At 37.0% G+C, this 22,682-nt stretch overlaps 1 protein-coding gene across 1 annotated transcript in view; it reads left to right on the top strand.

Annotated features, from left to right (window-relative positions):
* The window catches only part of ADAM19 (ADAM metallopeptidase domain 19), a 127,376-nt gene that overhangs the window by 71,818 nt on the left and 32,876 nt on the right, over window positions 1-22,682 (top strand). The window contains exons 6-8 of the mRNA XM_031953600.1: window positions 6,009-6,201; window positions 9,161-9,226; window positions 19,701-19,772. Coding sequence (XP_031809460.1) covers window positions 6,009-6,201; window positions 9,161-9,226; window positions 19,701-19,772 — 331 coding nt within the window. The remainder of the gene's footprint in view (window positions 1-6,008; window positions 6,202-9,160; window positions 9,227-19,700; window positions 19,773-22,682) is intronic.

Below are 22,682 nucleotides of genomic sequence, written 5' to 3'. Positions count from 1 at the left end.
TTTACTAAATGACAAGCATGGTGCTAAACATTCTACAATTATTATCTAGTTGAACCCTAGTTAAGTAGTTATTATTATTTCCATTTACAGATGAACAAACTGAGGTAAAGAGAGATTAATTGATTTGTTCAGAGTCACACAGACAGTAAGTGCCTGAGACTGGATTTGAACTTAGGTCTTCTTGGTTATGGACTTGGTGTTCTATCTTGTCCACTGTGATACCTACTTGCCCCAGTAATAATAATTAGCATTTACATAGTTTTAAGGTTTGTAGTGCTCTTTATAAATATTGTCTCTTTTTATCCCCACAACTCTGTGAAGTAGGTGTTATTCCTATTCTCATTTTATATGAGGAAACTGATACATAGGTAAAGAGATTTGTCCAAGGCCACACAGCTAATAATTAAGACAGAACCTTCTTGGAGGAAAAGGGCAGGGATTGTTTCATATTTGTGTATCCTTAGTGTCTGGCATAGTGCCTGCAATGGGGAATTCTTGTTGACTGAAGGAATGAGTGAATGGGGGGTAGATATGGTGAAACAACAAAGTAGGTTTTGCAACTGGTGTCTTTTTTTTTAAGCTCTAGTCTCATATTTATGCAGTTCCATAAAAAGCATCTTTCCTCATTCACCAAGATAAAGGGAAAATCCTCTTCCTCCCTCACTTCCCTATATACATGCAAGGGTACATTTTGTCCTTTTGTGGCCTCTATTCTCCTTGAAGACTGCCCCTGATATTGATTTAACATGAGATTTCCATCATAACCTAAGGATGCTGTTAAGGATGTCCAGTGCATCTTGCTCCAGACCCTGTTCTCCTTAGGACTAACCTTAGTTTCATTATTTGATGATAACCCCTATATGAAGACCCCTTGAGAGAGCCCTCTGCAGGACTGATTTAATCTTGGCTGCAGGGAGATGCCCTCATCCATTCAGAGGTTAAACATGAATAGCCTCACCAGCTCCTGTGCATGGCTCCATTTGAATTCGTTCTGTTGGATTTCATTTTCAGAGAGCACTTACTTAATGATGAAAGATGGTGTGTGAGGTCTCCCGCCTGGCCAGAGGTCTGGCTTCCTTCTTTCTCCCTCTCCCAATTTCTATCTGCCAGCACTAATATTTAGCAAATTAGATCAACTGAATCTCCCAATAGAATAAACAACTGGTTTGTGTTCAGAGGGAAGAGTAGCTGAGCTGAATGGGTACCAGCAGTAGTGAAGGGCTCTGGGAGGAGGACTCTGAGGAATTCTCTCAAGGTCAAAACCACTGTTAGAGGACAAATCCTGGGTCTTGTCCGGTGTTTCTTCAGTAACAAACATGTCTTAGAGGAGAGCTGTTGAGGTGGAAAGAAGTTGGGGGAAGGATTCTGGGAAGATGACAGAGTAGGTTGGTAAATTTCAAGCTCGATTTCTCCCACAAATAAAACAAATTTGAGCCTCAGGGAAAACATAAACTGATAAAAAATCAAGAAGACTTGGGGCAGAACTAGAGTCCTTCTGATACAACCTGAGAAGATTTGAAGAAAGACCTAGGACTCAAAATTTACCTGTGTGAAGTGCAAACACCCCAGGCTAACTCTGCAGAAATATCAAGTGGGATCCCTTGGCTTAGCTGTGTAGAACCACAGAAACTTTCACCTCCTAAACTGTTTGTGAGTCAGGGATCTGAGTCAGGGCAGATTGAGAGAACTTTGGCTGATCAGGAACATCAGGCCCAGCAGTGCTGCAGAACTCTGGCCCTAGGCAAGAAGGAACCCAGCACATTAGGAGTGCAGAGGCAGTGGGGCAGGAACACTACTAGACAGTTGCAGGAGGGTGGAATTCTTGATTTGAGGTTCCAGATCAGAGGGGAGAGCTCAGGTGAAGCCAGAGGCACCATCCCCCACCTCACAATTAGAAGTGCTTACACTAATGTCTCATTTTAAAAAAATGAATAATAATAATGTTATAGGAATATATTATGAGAACAGGGAAGATGGGGGTTCATCTTTAGAGGAGGACACTGAAGTAAAAAAAGTTCCTACACCAAAGAGTAATGTGAAATGGCTCCCTATCCAAAGAGAATTCACAGAATTTAAAAAAGAATTTAAAAGTCAAATGAGACATTGAAGAAAAACTAAAAACAAAAACCATCCAAGAAAAATAAGATTATGAAAAAGTTAACCAATTAGAAAAGGAGATACAGTGTATTAAAGATGAAAATAACTACTTGAAAATTAGAATTGGACAAGGGGAAGCCAGTGAAGCTATGAGAGACCAAGAAATAACAAAACAGATTATAAAGAATGAAAAAAAATAGAACAGAATGTGAAATATCTTATAAGAAAAACAACAAATCTGGAGAATAGATCAAGAAGAGAAAAAAAATAAGAATAATTGGACTACCTGAAATCTGTGACCTAAAAAAAAAAAAAAAAAGAACCTTGACAGAATAATCCAAGAAAATTGTCCTGCAGGGGTAGAATATGAGGAGAAAGTAGGAATAGGAAAAAATCCATTGATCACTACCTCAATGAGATCCTTTGTGGAAAACACATAGGAACATTATTGCCCAATTTTGAAATCACTAGATCAAAGAGAAAATTTTGCAAAAAGCAAGAAAAAACAATCCAAATATGCTGGAGCTATAATTAGAATTGTACGGGATTTATCAGCAACCACAATAAAAGACTATAGGTCCTTGAATAAGATCTACTGACAATCAAAAGAAGTAGGCCTGAGGCCAAAAGTATCATATCCAGCAAAATTAACTATAATATTGAATGAGAAAAAATGGAATTCAACGAACTTGCAGAATTTCAGGAATTTCTATCAACCAAACCCCAACTTAATAAAAAAATTAACATATTAGAAACAGTATCAAAGATCAATTTTAAGGAATTGAACATGGACAAATTGTTTATATTTTTTTTTACATGGGAAATGAATACCATATGTTTAAGATTGACATGAACAATAGGACAGCTGAAAAGAAAGATTGAGGCAGAGTTAAGGTAAAAATAGTAATTATGTTCATTCAAATGAGGTGCAAAGGAAGAATAGACACAGGGATCAGAGGATAGGAGGACTCGTAGTTCTGAAAACCTACTGACATTGGGAATGGGTTAAATAGGCGACACCCCATATATGCTATAAAGGGTATATAGCACCCTCCAAAATCTATAAAGAAATAAGGGAGGAGGGATAGGCAGATCAGGAAGCAAAGGGTTAGGGAATAAGGGTGGAGGGAAGGTAAGTAATACCAAGGCAAGTTAAGGAACAGAATTAAAGCAAAGAGTCAGCAGGGATAGGAAAGGGGTGTGTGTGTGTGTGTGTGTGTGTGTGTGTGTGTGTGTATCTTCATATGTATACATAAATATATCCTTTTTTAACTATGGCCTGCTTGGGGATGGTAGGGGAGATAAAAGGGGAGAGAAAAGAATGAAATAAAAAAGGTGCACACCAGAGAACAAAAGAACAATTTACAAGGAAGTAAAGAAAAGATGGATTCATAAATATAATTTCTTCTACACACACACACACACACACACACACATATATATATATATATATATATACTTTCTTGAACTGACTTGTTATATTTCGAATCCTCCCTGATGTTCACCTGGGCATGTGGCAATGTTCTCCTTTGTTTTGTTTCATTTTGTTTTGTATTCCTTTTCTATTTTTCTCTTATTATTTAAAAATTTTTTTTTAAAAAGAGAGATGGAAAGGGGTAACTAGAAAGGGATTCCAGGTAGCAGTAGAAATAAAAATCTCAAAGTTGTATGTCATAATAATCATGGGAGGTCCCAATTTCTTTTCTTTTTTTATTTGATATTCTAATTTCTAATAGTGATATATAGTTCTTTTTGATTGTTGTCCAGTTGTTTGACTCATGTATGACTTTTTGTGGTCCAATTTGGGGTTTTCTTGGCATCCACTGGAATGATGTGTCATTTTTCTCCAGCTCTTTTTACATTTAAGGAAACTGAGAGTTTCCCAGAGTCAAGTGACTTGCCCAGGTCCACCCAGCCAGTGGGTGTCTAAGGCTAGATTTGAAATCAGAAGATGAGTCTTCTTGGCTCCAGCCTGGCACTCTGTCTACAGCACCAACTAGCTACTCCATGTTTTACAATGAAATTGGCAGTAGTACAAATAATAATGCTCATTACTGTGCCATCTTCAGCTTCACAGAGAGTTTTCCTCATAATAAACCTTTGAGGTAGAGTGTAAGTATTGCTTCCTATCTTCATTTTGTCACTGAGACCAAAGTCTGAATAATTCAATACTATTTCCTCACTATACATATTGTTTTTTCTCACAATAAGCCTTGTGAAATAGGGGGTTTGAATATTATTATCCTCGTTTTACAGATGAGGAAAAGACCCAGAGGGGTAAAGTGATGTGGCCAGGGTCATTCACCTAATAAATATCATAGCTAGATCTTAAGCCTATATCTTCTGATTCCCTGAAATGTAGTATTCTTTGTGTCCTATTAGGTTATGGAGCTGGGAGTGGATAGGTATTGTGGAGAACTCAATAATCTCCGTAATGCTTGGGATCCAGAAGAGACAAGTCACTTAACCCCCATTTGCCTTTATTCATCATCTGTGGGGAAAAAAGTGGGGGGAAGTACAGTAGAAAAGAAAATGGCAAACTACAAAAAACTCAAATAATCAAAAAAACAAAACCCAACCCAAACCCCATGAACAGGAATCCATGGGGTCACATAGAAGTAGATACAACTCAGCAACAACAACAATAACAACATCACCACCAACAACAAACTCTTTTATTTCTGTTCTTATTCTCCCATCTTTGGTAAAAAGTGTTTACTCTGTATCATGACTGGCTATCAGACAAATGGTACAGTAATAAGTTGGTCTTGGTTCCTCCAGCATCCCTCTTATACACTCTTTTCTCCTCTTTTCCCCATTTACCAGACACCTAATACCATTTCTCCACAGTATCCCCATTTTCTTAAAGACTAGATAAAATTCCTGATCTGTTATAAATGGTTATCTAATCTAATTTATTCTATTATTCCTACTGGCATGTACTGGTCACCCTGCCTTCCTCTTTTCTCTTCCCACCCCATATTAATGTGCCTTAGAGAATTGAATGTTTATTTGCTCGGGCTCTTTTAGGGTGCTTCTGCATTTCCAATTTTCCACCTAGCCAAGGGGAATTGAGGTACAGGAATTGGTAAAAACTGATTTGTTGCTCTGATATTATTTTGAGAGTAGGACTGGGAAGATTACTCAGACAACAGGATGCTCACATCAGTTCCCCTCCCTCTGTTCTTTCCTGCTCTTTGGGTCTCCGGCCTGTGAAAACACCATGGAGTTAATGATATAACCTTGGCTTTTGCTCTTCAGCTAGGAAAGAGATAGCCCTAGGATTTTGCTGTAGGGAGAGGCAGTTATTGATACAGCAGGTTGGGTGAGTCAGACCTGGCTACCAGCCTATAATAATGATTAGGTTCCCTGACACCAGAATGAAATTAGCCTGGGACAAGATCTCGGAAGAGCTGTTGACTCCACATTCCTGACCTTTAAAAACTTGATGGTCCTCCCTGGTAGGGTTGGGACTTCTCAAAGACCTAGCAGGTCTCTTACAGAGTAAAGAGATTTCTGTATTGATCTGTGTAAACATTTTTGCATCATGTATTTCATTTGTTTCTCAAAGCAGTCCTGAGTTTGGAGGGGATAAGGATTATTATTCCCTCTTTTTCAGATGGGAAAAAACTGAGACACAGAAAGACTAAAGTTTGTACAAGATGTTATTGACAGAGTTAGAACCAGAAACCAGCTCTCTTGTTTGCTAGTTCAGTAGTATCTCTTCCTGATACTGCAGTAATTATTTATGGTGTCAAAGATGTGATCCACACTATCCCTCATTTACTCACCTTCATAAGTTATCATATGCCCTTTTGGAATTCAGAAGGTTCTTTGGTTTCTTGTCTGGACTGATATCAATCCTGAATGCACTTCTTTTTGACTGAAATTATCTTTTCTTCTCTCAACAGAGGCCTGATTGTGGTGAGGAGCAACCTAACTTATGTCATCGAACCCTTTACTGATGGGCAGGAACAGCATCTTATTTACAGATCAGAGCATCTCAAGTTACCTACTGGGAGTTGTGGTTATGAGCATTCCCATCCCAATGCCATGGACTGGGTTGTGCAGTTCACAAACCAAGCCAGTAAGCACCAACATAGGGTGAGTTCTCCCCAATGGAATCTGGGATGCTGGACTTTTGCTGGGATTCTCTTTTAATGGTATTTTCCAAACACATGCAAAGATAGTTTTGAACATTCATCTTTGCAAACCTTGTGTTCCAAATTTTCCTCCCTCTCTCCTCTCTCTAAGAAGCAAGCAATCTATATAGGCAAACATGTGCAGTTCTTCTAAACATATCTCCATATTTGTCATTCTGCACAAAAAAACAGATCAAAAGAAAAAAACACAAGAAAGGGGTGAAAACCAAGCAGACAAATAACAACAACAAAAAAGGTGAAAATGCCATGCTTTGATCTACATTCAGTCTCCATAGTTCTTTCTCTGAATGTGGATGGCATTTTCCATCACAAGTGTATTGGAATTGACCTGAATTATTTCATTATTGAAAAGAGCCAAGTCCACCACAGTTAACCATCACATAATCTTATTGTTACAATGTACAATGTTTTCTTGGTTCTGCTCTTTCACTCAGCATCAGTTCATATGAGTCTTTCCAGGCCTTTCTGAAATCAGCCTGCTCATCATTTCTTATAGAACAATAGTATTCCATTACTTCATATGTCATATACTATAACTTATTCAGTCATTCCCCAACTGATGGGCATCCACTCAATTTCTAGTTCCTTGCCCCTACAAAAAGAGCTGCTACAAACTTTTGCGCATGTGGGTCCTTTTTCCTCTTTTATAATCTCTTTGGAATACAGATGGAGTTTTGCTTTTTAGAATGGAAATGTGCTTTGCCTAGCCTTAGGACTCTTACTTTGGAGTAGGTAGATGGCAACTAAAAAAGGAGGTGTGAAGAAATGGAAACCGAAAAAGAAGGAATAATGCCCTTTTCTCCTTTCCATCTCTGAATTTCTAACTTGATTTATTGTATAGATAGAAGTGTCTTATTTACCAGATAGGAGACTGAGGAGTTGTTTGATGACTACACATATGTGTTTAGTCTACAAATGTCCTTTTCTCCTTTCCATCTCTGAATTTCTAACTTGATTTATTGTATAGATAGAAGTGTCTTATTTACCAGATAGGAGATTGAGGAGTTGTTTGATGACTACACACATGTGTTTAGTCTTTCACAGGTATGTGGGTCTTTATGATTCCTACTTAAATTGCAATGTGTGCCTCAGGTTATAAATTCCCAGAAAGACCAAGTCTCCCTTGCTTGGAATGTTGGACTATGCACGTAATCATTGGAATAAATGCATTCTGTGATAATGATTGATCATAAGTATATAGAACTGGCACTGAAGGAATCTTTGAGTCCTCATGGAAAAAGATGGAGCTCAGAGAAATTAGGTGACTTCTCCATAGTCTAAGTATCAAAAGCAGCATTTGAATCCAGGTTTTTATGACTCCTAATCTAGTACTTTGTACCCTTGGGATTCAATTAGGAATCCAAAACCTCTTCCATATTTCATAGATGAGCTCTGTGTTCCTTTCACATCCATGTGCTTCCCCTTTCCCACTAGGGAATGGCTAGGAGCAACAGATAATAACAATTAGAGGGCCCTGAGGGAAAGAAGTGGGTATCCAAGAAAGTAAACAAGAAATTCTAGTCAGGAAACACTTCACAGGGTAACCAAGGAGCTGAGCAGGAGATAGAAAGAAAAGCTTGAAGAAAAGTTTGAGATTTAGGGCATGGCCATGGAGTCAAAAGAACCACATTCTGAAAGGAGGCATTGGCTGTGTGACCATCTGCATCCTCCATCTTTCATACACTGTTCTTTTTGGGTAGGGCATTGCTTTCCACTGGTGTTACCCTGGTCTTAACCTCTCTGGTTCCTTCATTTCTAAATGGAACAGATAATCTCTTGAGGTACAGTACACCCCCAGGAATTCTGGTTCCAACCTTGAGAACATGATCAAGGAATATTTCTTCAGCTGAAGAGGCATTTTGAAGTAACCCTCAGACCTCTAGGGTGATGGCACTGTGACCTGGTGAGAGTTAACCTTGTCTGACAGATATGGAAGGTCCTAGCTGGAAATTTCCCAAGGGCAGGAACAGAGTGGATTTAGAATTAAAAGCAACTTTAGAAGTGAAACACTTGCATTTTCCAAGATTAGGACTTAAGACCCAGAGAAGTTGGATGACTTGCTTGGAAATCATACCTTTAAGTAGCTAAGACTTGAACCAAGCACTCTTTTCACTCCATTCATGTGGAATTCAGATGGTGCTACTTATTTCATCATAGTGTATTGGGGATAGTGGTGTTCATTGATAACTAACTCATCCTTTTCCTACTCTTTACACTCTTATCTGATCAGACAAATTAAGTCAATTCTTATTCTCTCTCTCTCTCTCTCCCTCTCCCCCCTTTGTGTGTTTGTTGTTCTGTCTTCTTTTTTCTCTGTGTGTGTGTGTCTGTCGTTCTGTCTGTCTTCTCTCTTTCTCTGATTTCTGCCTTTTTTTCTCTCTCTTTCTGTCTCTGTCTTTGTCTCTCTCTCTTCTTTCCCCCATCTCTTCTCCCTCTCTCTGTTTCAATGTCTCTTTCAGTATATCTCTCTTTTCTCTCATTCTCTCTCTCTCTCTCTCTCTCTCTCTCTCTCTCTGGAATGGGAAGAATAAATAATTTACTTTAGCACCCTTCCATTTAAAAGGGAAAAGCAGTCATGGGATGGTGTCAAGAACACTTCCAGTTTTTTGCTATCTTATGTGATTTCAGAGAAGATACTTAACCTCTCTGGACTTCTGTGCCTTCATTTGTAAAATGAAGTGATGATCTCAAAGGCCTCTTTTAGCTCTAAATTTAAATCCCATTTGTGATTATGCTAACATCTCAATATATTCCCCAACAAAAACCAAGGGGAAGGAAGAAATGGTAAGATACTCAATTACAATGAGCATGAAGGCCCCAGACTTCATTGCTGAGCATTTCTTTTGAATAATGCTAAGTTCTACTAGGACTCTAATTCGTTTTGTGCTCTTCTTTTTTAGGTCAGGAGGGAAGATTTGCAGTCTACAAAGTATGTAGAGCTATACCTAGTAGCAGATTATGCAGAGGTAAGAAAAAGGACTCACTAATTATTTCTAGGTTAAATCTTCCTATTGTTGCTAAATAGAAGGAATTAATTAGCCTTTACTTTTGTTTCTTTCATTGAACATTTCAAATATTATCTTCAAAGGGGTCTTTGAAAACTCCCTTTTGCCATCTAGAACATGAGGGAAAGTCCCCTCAATAAAATCTGTGTGCAGGTACACAAAATAAAGTTCTTTTTTCAGATATTTCAGCACAAAGAGCCTATTTTGTTTGATTATGATAACAATTTTTATTTTATACAATGACACAACCAAATAAAAATATATTCTCATTTATGGTCAACTTCATATCTGGAAAAGAAGTGAATATGTCTTGAGCTCTTATCTAAAGGGGTTTAGATAATGAGGTCTCATTGATGTTGATGGAAATGAATCCTGAAGAGGGAATATGTTTCAATTTCATTGACCTCCATTTCCTTTGGCTATAAAAGGCTATAATCAAATCTTAGGTTTTATCATTTCATCTCCAAGATCTGGAACTTGGAAATTATATCATATGGACTCAGGCTCTCACCCTTCCCTTTTACTTTTTCATGCTCTTGAAGTATATTTTTTCAATTATCTCTGTTCTCCCAGTTCACTTCTCCTTCTCTGACTTCAGTTGAGTTTATTCCCAATCTTGGCCCTAAGAACTGTTGTTGTTTTTTTTAATTATTATTTATTTGTAATATTCTTTTTTAAAAAAACTTTGCGTTCCAAATTCTTTCCTTCTCTCTAGTTCTTCCACCACCCACTAAGAAGATAAGCAATATGGTATCAATTATATATGTGAAATCATACAAAAGGTATTTCCATATTGGCCATGCTACAAAAAAAAGGAAAGTGAAAAAAATTATACTTCAATTTGCATTCAGAGTTCATCATTCTCTTTCTGGATGTGGATAACATTTTTCATTATGAGTTCTTTGGAATTGTCTTAGATCATTGTATCTATGGGGATTGCTAAGTCATTCATAGTGGTCATAGTCATAGACATAGAAAAAGTATTGCTTTTTCTCCTGCTTCTGCTTACTTCACTTTGTATCATACAAGTCTTCCTAGATTTTTCTGAAATTATTCTGCTTGTCATTTCTTATAGCATAATAATATTTTGTCATAATAATGTACCACAATTTGTTTAGCCTAATCTATTACTTTAATGTTGAACTAGCTAGCAAGAACCCCTTGCTTCCCTGACTTCTACTGTTCCTTATTTCTGGATAACTTTATTATACCATTTTTCTTCTGCTCCATTGCTGTTTTTAATGAGTTAGAAGAACCAGGAGAGAATGGATCTCTTTCAGAAAATCCATTCTCTCCTGGTTCTTCTAGTTCATTAAAAATCCTCTTTTTCCATTTGCTATTCTACTTCACCTCTCTCTCCAACCTGTGAAATGCTATAGACTCCTTCCTATTGAATTTTCTTCAGATAAATCATTCTCCTCTGGTTCTCCAATTTTTGATCTTAAAATCATTTAACCTCTCCAAATCTCAGTTTCTTCATTTATAAATTGAAGAATAATATCTCTCATTTTTGTGTAGCTTAAAAGTTTGCAAAACACTTTACAAATATTATTTTATTCTCACAAGGAGTCTTAAAGGCAAATGTCATTATTATCCCCTTTTTAAACATGAGGAAACTGAGGCAGATCAAGGTTAAGTGACTTCCCTCAGTTTACATGGCCTATGAATGTTTGAGGTTTCATTTGAACTCAGATCTTTGTTACTGTACATCTAGGGCTCTATCTACTGTGCCACCTAGCTGCCTAAAAGGAAAGGATTGGATTCAGTGATCTCTAATGTCCCTTCTAATTTCAGATACTATAATCCTTAGAATCCTAGTCTTCCTTCTCCCTTTTGCCCTGATCATGTCCCTATTTTGTAATTGTCCCTATTTATCCTTTAAAGATCACCTCAAATGCCATCCCATCCATGGAGTCTTTCCTAATTCCTCCTCACCCACTATTTCCCATTCCTCATGGAGAACAACCTTCCTTCTCAGTTCTCATACAATACTTTGTTTTACCAGTGTAGTGCTTTCAGTAGATAATATCATCTTATTATTTTGTCTCATTCTAAGCCCTACAACAGTGGAAGTGTATATGTATCTTGTATAAACTTTGTATGTTCCCCAGTTCTCTAACCACAGTGTTTCATACACAGCTTGTCTTTAATAAATATTTGTTGAATTGAATTGTATTGGAGACAGAATTATAATGAAGTAGCCGTGTTGTGCTATATATCAAACAGAGAATCCAGGCAATAAGAAGACAATTGACATCTTTAAACTCAACCTTGCCAAGAGTCATGTCTTGGCAGGCTCTATGTTTTCAATTTATATTGAAATTTGAAACAATTTGATATTGGCTTTCTTCTCCCTCCTCCCCTGCCTCTCCTTTTAAAAAATGTTTTATTGATGTGATTTTCTTTTTTCTATCGTTGTCATTTCTCCATAATTCCCCAGTAGAACTCTCTTTTGCAACAATTATCTACCCATTGGCCACATCTGAAATTGTAAGTTTCATTCTCATACTGAGATGTTAGCATAATCACAAATGGAATTTAAATTTAGAGCTAAAAGAGGCCTTTGAGATCATCACTTCATTTTACAATTTGTAAGTTGTGAGATATATTTCATCATCAGTCCTGTGAAAACCCAGTTGGTCATTACTTTGGTCCGTTTTGAAATCTTTCATCATTATTTTCTATTATATGGTTATATGGTTTGAGTAGTAATATAAATTGTTCTCCTGAATTTAATGCATACAAGATTTCCCAAGTTTTTCGGACTCCCTTATGTTTGCAATAATATTCCATTTCATTCATATGCCAGAATTTGTTTGGCAATTCCCCAATCACCAGTCACACAGTTTCCTTTCAGGTGTTTGCTATTATAAAAAGTGCTTCTTTAAATATTTTTGTCTACATGGGACTTCTCCACAGTCCTTGACCTCCTTAGGATGTCAACCTGGAATTGGGATTGCTGGGTCAAAAGGCTTGAGATGGGGATTTCTCCAACTCCTCATTTTTCTTCTTATTAGGTCATTGATAAGAAAAACAATTCTATTCTGCATTAAAAAACAAGAACTCCTCAAATACCAGAATATTGTTACTGCTTAGAAAGGAAACTTGTAGTTTAGCCCAGGTTTCCATGAACATTGAAATGTATGAATGACTTTGATTTAGCCTAGTTTATAGTATCTCTGGGAGCAGAAATATTGGCTTGAAAAAATGAGACAGTTGTTCAGTCTTTAGGCCTTTTTCCTTGTTGATCTTGTTTAGTTTGCATCCTGAGGACTCAGAAGGGGTGAGAATGGGAGAGCCATTATGATTTTATTACTACTTGGGGTAAGTCAAGAACAGTAACAAAAGTGGGGTCATTCATTTGCTCCAGGCTGAGAGATGTACGGGATGTAGATAAGCCTATCTTAGGTCCTGCCTCCTTCCTTTGCAGAGGCTTAAACTCCTCATAGGGCAGCTAGGTGGCTATCGCTAGGCCTTAGGTCAGGAAGACTCATTTTCCTGAGTTCAAATCTGGCCTCAGACAATTACTATATGCCTCAGTTTCTTCACCTGTAAAATGAGTTGGAGACGAAATGACAAAATGCTGCAGTATCTTTGCCAAGCAAACCCTAAATGGGGTCACATGACTGAACAACAAGGATCCTCACAGTGCTCTGGGCCCAGGCTTGCTTTCTCAGCAGTGGCCAGTTCTTCAGCAGGAGAAAAACCTCCAAGGGTTTGGGGGGTGCACTTCCTCCTCCTCAGCCACATTCCAGGCTTTTTTTTTTCTTTTGATTCTACTTTTCTCTGGTGCAAAAATTGTTAGTTATAGCTCTGCAGCAGTCATTCCAGACACTAAATCAGCTTTGGAAATAACAACCCTAGGATTTCTGTGACCCACTTCAGGCCATGTAGCTTTGCATCCCACTTAACTATCCCCAGAGGAGAACCCTCCAACACCAGCAATGACATCACTCTCAGAATCAATCTCCCAGCATGGAAATGATTCAGTGTGGTAACATTTGATAGGAGGGTATTCACATTTCTCTGAGCTCTACCCAACTCTTCATTCCCTTCTGCAGTTCTGAATGATTCATGGAAAGGGGAGTGTCAAAGGCTAAGCTTTTTTTCCCTTTTCTCTTTAAACTGAGATTCTTGAGCTAAGTATCTTTAGCCATATTCATTTCTTCTAGTCTTCCCCTGGCAGAATTATATTACCGACTAATTAATTACTTAGCTGTGAGGAGAGGAGAAGGACAAGAGAAGGTCTGCCTCATTCATGATTTACAACCTGGCTCTGAAACCAAACACAGTCCTTAGGGTTGTGAGCTGAGTGTGATATACTGCCTCAGGAGAGATGTAGATCCCTAAGGGAAAATCTGGTGACTCATTCCCTCTCTCTTCCTTTGTCTCCTCATTGAGATGACTGAGGGTTTCCCATCCTTCCATTCTTTAGGAGATTCAAGGGCAAGAAAGACACAGAGACAGAGATAGAGAAAAAGAGAGACAGAGACAGAGCAACACCTAGAGAGATAGAGATACAGAGATAGACATAAACAGAGAGCAGAGGGACACATACAAAGATAGACACAGAGACAAAGATAGAGGAAAAAGAGAGATGGAGACAGAGAAACACCCAGAGAGATAGAGACAGAGAGACATACAGAGAGAGAGAGATGAAGAGAGACACACACAGAGAGACAGAGAGACACATACAAAGATAGAGAGCCACAGAGACGGAGATAGAGAAAAAGAGAGACGGAGACAGAGAAACACCTAGAGAGATAGATACAGAGATAGACATACACAGAGAGACATACAGAGAGAGAGAGAGAGATGAAAAGAGACACACAGAGAGAGACAGAGAGACACATACAAAGATAGAGAGCCACAGAAACAGAGATAGAGAAAAAGAGAGATGGAGACAGAGAAATGCCTAGAGAGATAGAGACACAGAGATAGATACACACAGAGAGACAGACACAGAGACATACACAGAGATATGGAGAGACACATACAAAGATAGAGACAGACAGAGACACAGAAACAGAGAAAGACACACACACTCAGAGACAGAGAAACACATACAAAGGTAAGAGACATAGTGACAGAGATAGAGCAAAAGAGAGACGAGACAGAGAAACACCTAGAGAGATAGAGACACGGAGACAGAGAGACATAGAGAGATAGAGACACAGAGAGAGACATACACAAAGAAATGGAGAGATACATATAAAGATAGAAAGACACAGAGACAGAGAAAAAGAGAGACAGAGACAGAGAAATACATAGATAGATAGAGAAATGGAGACATAGAGACATACAAAGATAGAGACAGACAGAGAGAGACACACACAGATAGAGAGAGATAGACACATAGACAGAGAAAGACACAGAGAGATAGAGATAGAGATATACACAGAGATAGACATGCACAGAAAAATACAGATAGAGAGACATACACAAAGAGAGATAGAGACATACAAAGAGACAGAGAAAAAGAGAGATGGAGAGAAAGGCAGAGGGACAGAGAGAGACAAAAACAGAGATAGAGAGAGACAGAAAAACACACAGAGAGATAGAGAAGGACACACAGACATTGTTAGGGGACTGAAGTTGGGATTGACATGGATAGTCATCTGTTTGAAGATATGGTAAACATCAACCATAAACATTTTAAATATCTATTCTATTCCAAGCACTATATTAGGTGCTGGGGATTCAAAGAAAATTTTGAAAGAATTTTTCCTCAGAAAGAGCTTACCATCGATTAGGGGAAGATAGATAGATAAATATAGCTATAGATATCTGTAGACATAGATATCTGTTCAGCTGGACATGACTGAAATGACTCAATAATAACAACAATAACAAAGCTGTCATTGGACTTGTAGTCTTATTGATAGGAGCATCTCCTTCTAACAATTCAATTAGCACTTTCCCTAAAACTCATATTCCTCTTAGGGAGTTGTCAGGGTCACTGAGATGTTATGTGATTTGTCCAAGGACAAACAACTGCATAGTAAATAGAAAAGTGCCCTTGAAATTATGATGATCTATGTATAAGTCCCATTTTGGACATATATTGACTCTGTGACCCTGAGCAAATCACTTAAAATCTCAGTGTCCTAGGCAACTCATTACAATGATAGATTAAAGAGAAACTGGGCTTCAGAATTGGCAGAAGAATTTTCCTCATCTGGGAGTTCTCTGTGCCAGTAAAATCATTGTTCTATTCTTTATTTTTATTTCACTGATATTAATTCCCATCGTGCACAATGTCTGGCACATAGTAGGCACTTAATAAAGCCCTGGGATTCTTGTAGATCTTTGAGAGATAAGCTTAAGTTGGATGTTCCTTTCTAGCTTATCATTTTATTAATTTTTTCTGATGTTTGCTGTTAATAATGTTGAGCTCTTGGGATAGGTATTTTTTGGGGAAATGAAAAAGAAAGGATAGTGTATTTTGGGTTGGAAAAACCCACGTGGTCTCTCTCATAGAAATCAAGTTGGGTTGTTGGTTGTTGTTGAGTCATGTCCTAAGGACTGCTTACCAGGCTTCTTTTATTGCTTGAAAAAATGTCTTGAGTGGAAGAAAATCCCACTTGTCAAGGCATAAAGTGCTTGATGAAACTATCTTAAAGGGAATATTCTTCCCCTAAGATCTCACAGACAGGGTTGTTTGTGTCTCTTATCTGCTACTACAATCACAGGATTTCAAAGCTGGAAGGAGCCATAAAAGCCCTTTATCCCAAATCTTATCTGACTGAATACCTTGTCTGCAACTTACACAACTTTTGGAACTCCCACTCACTCCATTGCCTCCTGGAGAGCTCTAGTTGTTAGGAAATTACTTCTTTCAATAAGCCTGAATCTACCACTGTACCTTCCCCCTGTTGTTCCTCATTATGATCTCTGTTGCCATTCAGAATAAGTGCCTTTTCCATGGGGATAAATCTTCAAATACTTCAGTTCAATTCAAGAAACTTATATTAAAATGTCAACTATGTACAAGACTCCATGCTTAGTGTTGAGAATACAAAGACAGACATGAAAAATAATAGCTTCCTTTAAGGGGCTACAACACAGCTATCATTTTTTCCATCTGCTCCCTGCTGCCCCATAGTCTTCTTTTGTCAAATTTCCCCCTTCCTTTCAATAAAATCTGATCATAATTCCCATACCTTTTGAAGAATGAAATGATCATTAAGAGAAGCCAGGAAGTTATTAGCTGTTCTGCTTTTTTTCCAGAGAGAGAATCAGGCACACACAGAGATAGGGAGAAACAGAGACAGAGTGAGAGATTGACAGAGAGAGGGGAGGGAGGAGGAGAGAGAACCAGCAGATGTCTGAATAATTGAAGTCCCCTGTCATTTCTATATCATGACTGTGTGCCAAGATGTCCTAATACATTTCCTCTTTTTGCCCAGGTCATCTGGAGTATATTCCACTGACAATATTGCATCTATTCCTGCCCATACTGATCTTAACTCAAATATTCTTTATCACATTTCCCCTTTTAGTCCTTGGACTTCTTCCCATGAGTCTATCTTCTTTATTTAAATTTTGTTCTTTTTTAAAATCATGAACTTAACAGACAAGAAATTTCAAATGCAAAGAACAGAAAAGAGAATTATATATGAAACTAAAATTTTATTAATAGTTTTTTAAAGTGCTTATTAAATTAATTCAATGGTATCTAACTGTTCTACTTGTCTATATTCCTTTTCAACTTGCCTCTGTTCTCTTATGATTCTTTTTTTGAGACTTGGTCTCCTTAAGTCACCCAAGTTGGAAGTACAACAGACAGGCACAGGGCTAATCCTATGAATGATAAGCACCAAATCTCTAACCTGCTCCATTTTTCTGACCTGAGTTCTTCTGTCCCTCTTAAAGCAACCTGTTGACCTTCTACTTCTGAGGGGTTCACCATATTAGTGCTGAACTCAGTATGGACAGCTATCTGATTGGCTTAGCCCATTGCAACTCAGAATCCCTGAACTCAAGAGATCCACCAGCTTCAGTATCCTCAGCAGCAGAGACTACAGGCATATTTAATTGTTCCTGGCTCTTATATATATTATTAAAATGCCTCATTAATGCTCTCTTCAACTTTTTTGTATCCTTATAATTATCCCACCATAATTGCCCACCATAACTCTCCCTTTGCCAAAAATAAAAGCCTGGATATTCACATAACAAGTAAGTATAATCAAGCCAGATATATTTACATTATTAGTCAAGTCAGAAAATTTTTGTCTTATCTGCCTCTTAATTAGAAGCAATCATGAAGAGTGTTTAATAAATCTTTTTAATATAAAATTGTGCTACACATCCTCAGGCCATTATTTACCTCTTTTCTCCCATTTAAATAGAGTATACCCATCTAAACTCAGACTGTGAAGTCTGAGTCTCATCCCATCATATACGAGGGATATCTGGGACGTCAGTTTTCCCTTCTTTAGTTGGGATTTCTGTGTTATCTTTCATACCTGTTAAATAGTTAGATTATTTTCTTTGGCCAAAATCCCTGAGGGCCAAATTCATTCATTCATTTATTTAGATGTTTTTAGAGTAGGTAAAAGAGAACATTCTTTGCTTCAATTGCTACCAGTCTTAATCACTGAATGGGTGTGTCCTCAAACTGAGAACTGTTGAAGACCTTAGCTTAAAAAGGCCAAGGTCCTGACTGCATCCAGGGCCATTTCCAGTTGTCCTGATCTATATCTGGGCACTGGACCCAGATGGCTAAGGAAGGAAAGGTGAGGCTGGTGGCTTTGCACAGCCCTCCCTCACTTAAATCCAATTCATTTGCACATCATGGCATCACCTCCCTGATGTCATTGTCTTCTTTAAGAATGATGGACAAAACAACAACTTGTTATCCACTCTGAATTTGTCTATAGATATTTGAGGTATTATCACTTCTTGTTTCTTAAGTTTTATCTTCATTGAATTTTGGGGCGTCTCTACTGATATTCCTCTTTACAAACTGTAGTTATTCTTTGTGGTATGTAGCCTGCTGAATATATGCAAGCAGGCTTTTTATTTTTTCAGTTTAAAGTTCCTTTGATTAGGTTTGGTCAAAGTATAGTCAAATATTGTTGTTGTTTTTTAATCATCCTTGGCAAGCCTAAGATTTCTATATTTGAAATTATGATTTAGACATCCTAAACCTATTTTCAGATACCATTTCTTTTACTAGTTGTTCATTTACTAAATCCGCCTATCTCTTAACAAGTAACAGCAAGAAAAAAAAATAACTGTGTCCCCCAAGTTTTTTTTTCTTGTTAAGGACCTCCTATTTTGTAACAATGCTTTCATATTTTTTGTGACAATATTATTTATGCCCCCATGCATCACCAGAAGGGGGTAGTAGTCACACAACTGGTATGTGGTTTTGAGACTTTTTTAGTTCAGGACACTCCATCTACTGTACTTCCAAGATGCTATTCTTCTTCTCTTTCTCTTCTTCCTTCTTTTCTTCTTCCTCTTCCTCATCTTCTTCTCCTTCTGTTCCTGCTTCCTTGTCTTCCTACTTATAACTTTCTTTAGTATACAGAATCCTCTTCAGGAAATTTCCTCTACAACTGCAAAAGGTCCGAAACGTATAGTCCTAAAGCATAGCTTGGGAGCAGTAAGAGATTAAGTAACTTACCTAGCATCATGTAGCCAGTTAGTCCATGTCAAAGGCAGAAATCACTGGATTACAGAATGTGGTTATTGGGAAGGTCTTAAGAGATCATCTAATCTACTATATAACATGCCAAAAATGTGACCATACTACCTCTGCTTAGATGCCTCCATAGAGGATGAAACTTGTACTGCTTTGCAAACACTACTTGTGAACAATTCTAATTATTAGCAATTTTTTTTACATCAAGCCTAATTTGGGCCAACCAGGATAAGTCTAATCCCTTCTCCATATGATAACCTATCATATACTTGAAGATAGCTATCATGCTACCTGACTCTTTCCTTCTCAAGACTAAATATCCCTAATTCCTTCAACCAATCCTCATATAATCTGGTCTCAAAACCTTTCACCATGCTAATTACTTTCCTTTGGACATTCTTCAATTTATCAATGTCATTGCTAACCTCTTGTGATGTCCAGAATCCAACACAGTTATTCCTGATTTCAAAGTCAGTTTTCTACCCACCATACCATACTCCCTCCCAATATTCAATTTCTTTGAATATTTGGGGATGTTTTCTGAGCAATATAGTGGTGATGACTTTATCCACGTTTTGTCTTGAGAATGGCAAGATTTAATATATTTTTCCCTGCTCTGAATTGTCGGGAAAATTTGATGAACTTGTCACAATTTGGTAAAAGGTAAAAGATAGAGCCCATAACGTGCTAAATTGTCCTGAGTTTCAAAGGGAAAGGAGGGGCAGAAATTCTGAGCCTATTTCTGAGGAATCACTTAGTGTTTTTGTTTGTTCCTTTTAGTTTCAGAAAAACCGTCGAGACCAGGTTGCTACCAAACACAAACTCATGGAGATCGCTAATTATGTTGATAAGGTGAGACCAGGTGTGTAGAATGGATTATTAAATGCACAAAATTTTAGAAAAGGAAGCCATACAATTGTTAATGCTGTAAAGTTACCCATGCATATATCCTGTAAATAAAAGGCTATTAAATAAAAAAAAGAAAAAAAAAAAGAAAAGGAAGCCATAGTCACCATGAGCTATCATGATTTCATTAAGAACAAACTGTGCCAGAATAAGCTCATTTCCTTTGATTTAACTACCAGATGAGTAATAAATCAGAGAAATATTATATACATAATTAGAACAGAATTTCGACACAGCATTTCACAAAATATTCCATTATATTTTAATGGATAAGATGGTGATATTCAGGTTTGAAAATAAAATAGGTTGATTTCCTTCACAAGCTAATTGTACAATAATTCAGAGTCTGATTCTTTTTGTACAGCAAAATAATGTTTTGGTCATGTATACTTATTGTGTATCTAAGTTATATTTTAATATATTTAACATCTACTGGTCATCCTGCCATTTAGGGGAGGGGGTGGGGGGGGGGTAAGAGGTGAAAAATTGGAACAAGAGGTTTGGCAATTGTTAATGCTGTAAAGTTACCCATGTATATATCCTGTAAATAAAAGGCTATTAAAAAAAAAAAACAAAAAAACAGAAAAAAAGAAAAAGAAAAAGAAAAAAAAAAGAAAAGAAAATAGGTTTTAAAAAAGTGATGATGAATGGACTTATGTCAAAATGGAAGGCTGTGGAGTGCCATTAAGACTCTACCATTGAACTTGTCTTGCTCAATGTTTTTAGCAATGACATGGAAGGAGTCACAGCAGTGTATCAGAATATCAGTTGACACAAATCAATAAGGGTTAGTTCATACTTTGAATAGTAGAATTTCAATTAAAGATATCTTATTGGGCTAAAATATGAGTTTAGTTATAAACATTTGTGTGTGTATATACATACATATATATATTTATTTATACACATATATATTTATATATACCCATGCTTAACTGTAGCCTGCCTGGGGTATATGGGGAAGATGAAAGGGGAAAAAAAGAAATAACGCAAAAAGTACATAGCTGAGAACAAAAGAATATCCTGCAAGAAAGCAAAGAAAAGATGGGCAGCTTTGAATATAATCTTTTCTATTGTTATATGTTATTTTGAAATGAAAATTTATTGTTATATATTTTGAATACTTCCTGATGTTCTGCTGGGCATATGACAATGTTTTGTTTAGTTTTGATTTATTTTCCTTTTCATTCTTTTTCTATTTTATTTTTCCTTATTTTATATTGAGTTTTAAATGAATAAATATTTTAAAAATTATGAACATATGTAATAAGATTAAATTTAATATAGATAAGTGTAAAGACCTAAGCTTAGTTTCCCCAAACCCAAAAGCCTGTGTTCTTTTTTTGTTCGCTATATTATGCTTACCTATTCTCTTATTAGTTTTTTTTGGTTACTACATAATAGTATTGATTTCTATTGAGTTTCAGTTCATGAAAAGTCTCAGATTTTTTTCACATGAACTTGAATTACCCCTGGCTTATTGTGTTCAATTATGAACAATTCATTTTAAGAAAGGCCTTGCCCTGACAAGTTGGAGTATGACATCTGGAGGGTGTCATAGTGAAAATGGTACTAAATCAAGTGAAGGTCTGGAGATATTTGTATTAAAGAAGAAAAAACGTGGGGCTGAAAACTGGGAAATTGATGGAACCTTCAAGTCATTTGTTTTTCTTAACACTAGAATGCATAACTAGAGGTAAGGAGTAGAAAGTACAGAGAGAGAAATTTCAGCTTGGTAGATTCAGGATAGGAACTGAACTAGTAAATATCATTGGTGTAGGGGACTCCTGGGTGAAGAAAGATCCCTCTACTGATATAGGTAGGCACCTACCTTCCCTTCAAATTATGGTCATAGAGATTTGCTTAGAGCAGAGATGTAAGACAAAAATGACCCATGCCAGATTAAAATGCAATTCAGAAATATTTAACAAAGTTTAAAAAATACACTTAAAAATACATGTACAATCCCATTTTAGTGTCAAGAACAGAACAGAAAGTGTTAATATGTGATTTTCTAAGTCAGTATGTGCCTGGCAGGGATCATTGTGTACAGTCTAGGGGTCCTGATTTCCATTTGAGTGTGACACCATTGGCTTACAGTAACGGGGAGATGTGTTAGAGATAGGATTTGGGCCAAAGTTTTCTTAATTTAAGTGCCATTTATTTATTTACACAATCTCATCCCTTAATATAAGAAAAAAAATCAACAATGAGAATTATTCAAAAATAGAATAAGTTGCCTCAGGAGATATTAAGTTTCCTATTCCTGGGTCTAGAACTGGAGAAATCACAACTGTTTGTCAGGGACATTTTTAGTAATTTTTTTAGTAAATAGTAAAAAAAAAATAGTAATAGCTTTTTATTTTCAAAATAATGCAAAGATAGTTTTCAATATTCACCTGTGCAAAACTTTATATTTTGAATTCTCCCTCCCTTTCCCTAGAAAGCAAGTAATCCAATGTACATTAAATATGTGCAATTCTTCTAAACATATTTCTACATTTATCATGCTCACAGATGAGTTTTTAAAACTTTAACCTAAGTGTGGGATTTTACTTTTTTCCCATTTAAATGACTTAAGTGGGACCTAAACCTGTTACTTATGGTGGGCATTAAGGGAGGAAAGGGGACCTGGAAGGAAGAAAACCATGATTCTACTACTGCCAAGCTTAGACAAAGAATGACTAGAGAAATCAGTCCCCTGGGCCATTATTCTAGCACCTCTGTCCTGCTCTCAATCTATGCTACAATAATATTGGGACAATTCCCAAATCAAAACAAGAACATCTGGAAAAAATATGAAAACTTGGCTTCTCCAGGGTCACTGGAGGAGGCAGATTGTACTATTTTTCATCT

Source organism: Sarcophilus harrisii, chromosome 2 (genome assembly GCF_902635505.1).
Source record: "Sarcophilus harrisii chromosome 2, mSarHar1.11, whole genome shotgun sequence".
Lineage (NCBI taxonomy): Eukaryota > Metazoa > Chordata > Mammalia > Dasyuromorphia > Dasyuridae > Sarcophilus > Sarcophilus harrisii.
Note: the sequence above shows the minus strand (reverse complement) of the source record. Positions and strands in the feature narration are given on the sequence as shown.